This window comes from Ammodytes marinus (assembly GCF_949987685.1).
Source record: "Ammodytes marinus genome assembly, chromosome: 5".
Taxonomy (NCBI): domain Eukaryota; kingdom Metazoa; phylum Chordata; class Actinopteri; order Uranoscopiformes; family Ammodytidae; genus Ammodytes; species Ammodytes marinus.
Genome location: NC_137234.1, coordinates 16211366 through 16215191, shown reverse-complemented (window position 1 = coordinate 16215191; position 3826 = coordinate 16211366). Strand labels below are relative to the sequence as shown.

The window sequence follows — 3826 nt, the reverse complement described above, 5'->3', positions numbered from 1 at the left end:
TTGTTTGTTATCATGCACAACGTGTATGTGAAGAAACTAAGTTACGGTGAGAAATCAGATTAAAACAGGAAATTGTAGCCTACAGGAGTCAGTAAAGTTGGATAAGATAAAGACACACACACACAACACACAAACACACACACACACACACACACACACACACACAGTCTATCTCTTCTACAAACAAACTATTCTCTAAAGGGTCTGTGTCTGTTCAGCTAATCTGTGTCAAATGTTGCCTCCTCTGCCTTTTCTGGCTCCAAAGTAAAATATAGTATTCTGCTGTGTAGGACATTGATTAAGATCTACTTCCCCCTTGTGGTTACTGTGAATATTGCAGCAGCAAACAGAACTACTTAGACAGCATTTAAGTTGATAAAGTAGACAAAAACAAAGGAGATAGGCCTACAATAAAAAGGTGAAATCTTAACTTGATTTTTAAAACCTAATTAAACCTTGACTCGTTAGCTTTAAAGAACATTTATTTTTAGGAGGCAATATTAAGGTTCTAACTCAAAGTTGCTAAGTTACCATGGAGTGAAATAGCACAAGTGCAAGAACTGCATTGGAAATGTTTATTACACTTAGGCCTATATCAGAAAAAAAAATACTTAAAAAAACAAATGAGAAGTTGGCCTACTAAATTTAGAAAAATGGCACCTTTCGGTGTGCTTTTTAGGCCTATATATTGTAGCATGCAATTATCTACTCAGGTCTACTGATGCATTCATGTGTAAGCCACATTGTGCAATTATTTACCCAGCCTATTTATGAAAACCCAACACACAATTGGTTAGGCCTAGACCTAGGCTAAATAAAAACACTAAAGCGGTGCCTAGAAAGGTTTCAGTTGAACTTTGCTTTTGTTGGCATCACCTTAGTTTTAAGTAGCCTACCCTGCCACTGACAGGCACGTGAGCGAGACCACGTCAGGGGGTTAAACTTGGCCTATTGCTGTTGTGAGTGATCTGTTTAAATTGTGGGTGATCTGTAGCCTACCCCCGTCCGCCCCGCCCACTCGTCTGTCCCATAATAAGTGGTGTGAGCCAGCAGCAGCAGCGGCACAGCGGTTCCACACAGCTGCCCCACTGGAAATGGACGCCAACATTGTTGTTATGGGAACGGAAAGCGTGGGCAAATCAGGTAGGCCTACCAATAAATAAATACATAGCCTACACATGTTTTATGAGGATAACGAGTAGGCTAGCCCAATAAGGAACATGTGTTTATGTGGCCGGTGTCCTAAATTGTTGTGTCTTTTTCAGCTCTGACTGTGCGCCTCCTGACTCGGAGATTCATCGGAGAATATGGAGATATTGGTAAGTACATTTTTTTAATTAGGCTAGCTATTATTAAATAGCCTACCGATGCAGTGCAGCCCTAACGTCATATCACTTTCCATTAACGTCACCTTTTTGTCCTCCAGAGTCCATCTACAGTCACAGTTCGGTGGTGGACGGAAGGGAAATCAGTTTCAATGTGTGGGATTCGCCTTATTCTGAGGTAAGGGACACATCGGCCTACCTATTTGACTCCTGCAATCAGTGATTTACTGTCATGAAAAATGCTGGTGTAATGTAATCGCTGGCAGTAGGAGAAATAGCCTGCACATTTAATGAGTTAAAAGTAGGAAGACCACAATGTAGCTAAACGTAAAGGTTCATCATTCAAGGTTTTACTTCTGTGACTTAAGTCAGTGATTCTTGAGAAGTAGGACAAAACAGGGTGCAATGTTGAACAAATACAAACCCTATGTTTAGGCAAATTGAATTACATGTAGGCTATGTATCCAACGTATAGGCTACTGAGCTAAGCTTTGACACAACCTCCCAGCTTTTGTCCTTTTATCAAAATGGGCTTATTATCTTGCCATTCCTTATTTTGTGTCAACACCGTCAGAAACCAACAACACAAATTAATTTTCCCTCAATTTATGCTAGACCCATGAGATGTATAGTGATCACAAATATTCACCAAGACTGACAGAGGCCACAAAAAATATTTTCAAAATGTATATGAATATTTTTACATCTGATGGTGTTGACATATTTAACGTTTCAGAAAAAAATTAGTTTTTCTAGTAGCCATTTGGTTTTTCTGTTGATAATAGGTGCTAGTATGAACTACTTCAGGAAAATAAAATGACCAAAAAATGTCAAATAACTTCTTCAGAAATTGTAAGTCGGTGTTGACCTATCGTGGTTGTGACGCAGGACTTTCAAGATTTGGAATGTAAAATATTCTAAAACTACAACACTTGAACCTGTCTGACTCTATTGTACTCTGCAAAGGTAGAATGTGACAAGAGGTCCTTCATAGTGACAGCTGCCCCTTATTTTGGCTGATTTTATTACATTTTAATGGATTGTCTTACGGTGGTGACAAAAAATGTCCCACCACTTTGAAACCTTTTAAAACATGAACATGTTGAAGAAAAACAGTTTCTATTGATATGAGGGATTATTAAGTGTTGCTTTCGATAGAAAAAAAAAACACTTTTTAATCATTAAAGTACATTTTTAATAGGTTTTATTGCATATGAAAGATTGAAACCCTCTCTGTGGACACACTGTTTTGGACGTCGTGACAAGTGTCATATATTTGACATAATAATGATCCAATTAAATTTAAGGGGGTAATTGTGCTCCAGACATTCTATTCTCAATCCCTAATAACATCTACAAATTTAAATATTTCTATTTTTAAAGATAACAGCAGTTATATATGGAAGATGGCCTTTTGTCCCGGTTCTCAAGAATCACTGAAGTATCAGATTTAGGCTAAAAGTGCCTTTCACCCTGTTTTATTATGCTATATTATAATATAGTTACATCATAACTAATATCTTGATAGCGCTTTGGGGCTGAGAAAATCGGCTAGAAAAGCGCTATATAAATCAAGTCCATATGTAAGCACCATTTAAGTAATGCAGTAAAAGTTCAATCCATAATCATTTGATGAACATAAACATCTGATTTGACAGGATTCGTCTGTGGGGACGCCACTCTTTGAGAAGAAGGTTCAGTGGGCGGACGGCTACGTTCTTGTCTACAGCATTTGTGACAGGGCCAGTTTCAACAGCGTCAGCCGGTTGGTTCAAACCATCAAGTCCACCAAAGACTACCTGAGTGCAGACAAAGCGCCCATAGTGATTGTGGGCAACAAGAGGGACCTGGACCACAGGCGGACAGTGCTGAGCGAGGAGGGCCGGCTGCTGGCCCTCAAAACAGACTGCCACTTTTACGAGGTGTCAGCGGCCGAGAACTACCACAGCGTGCTCAAGGTGTTTCATGGGCTGGTGGACAGGATAAAGGATGCCAAGTTGACCATTAAGAGGCCTTTGGGTCTGAAGGGCATCGTGAAAAGCATGTCGGCGGTGTTCGCCAGGAGACGGACCGATTCCCTCTAGTCGGAGCATGAAAGAAGAGGAAAGAGTCTCAGCTAATGCCTATTTGGCTGGATAGTAAAGTTTTACCAGATGTGTCACATGTTACTGTGACAAAAGGTACCAGGGAAATGCCCTGATGTAGAGGCACTACAGAAATGGGAGCTTTGCTACAAGTGTGCAAAAGACTTCAGAGAAGAACAATAGCAACTAAGCTGAAGAAAACATGGAGACTTAATATATGTCGCATACGTTTTCTGGCTACACAAGACTCATGAAACTACACAGACTCATTAATGATCCACATATCTGACACATTGTATATTATTGTTTGCAACACAGTGTGCAATATGTGTAAGCTGTACCAGCTATGGCCTCGTACGGGAAGAACCCATGATGATGACCAAAGATAATGTCCTGAAAATAAGGTAAACGTTTGTA

At 39.9% G+C, this 3826-nt stretch overlaps 1 protein-coding gene across 1 annotated transcript; it reads left to right on the top strand.

Annotated features, from left to right (window-relative positions):
- Positions 1-1094: 1094 nt before the first annotated feature.
- Positions 1095-3409, top strand: LOC307251090 (ras-related and estrogen-regulated growth inhibitor-like protein; the record flags this gene model as incomplete). Its single annotated transcript, XM_080028409.1, has 4 exons — positions 1095-1143; positions 1266-1319; positions 1427-1503; positions 2984-3409. 4 exons carry the CDS (start codon positions 1095-1097, stop codon positions 3407-3409), a joined length of 606 nt encoding a protein of 201 aa, XP_079884535.1.
- Positions 3410-3826: the final 417 nt, after the last annotated feature.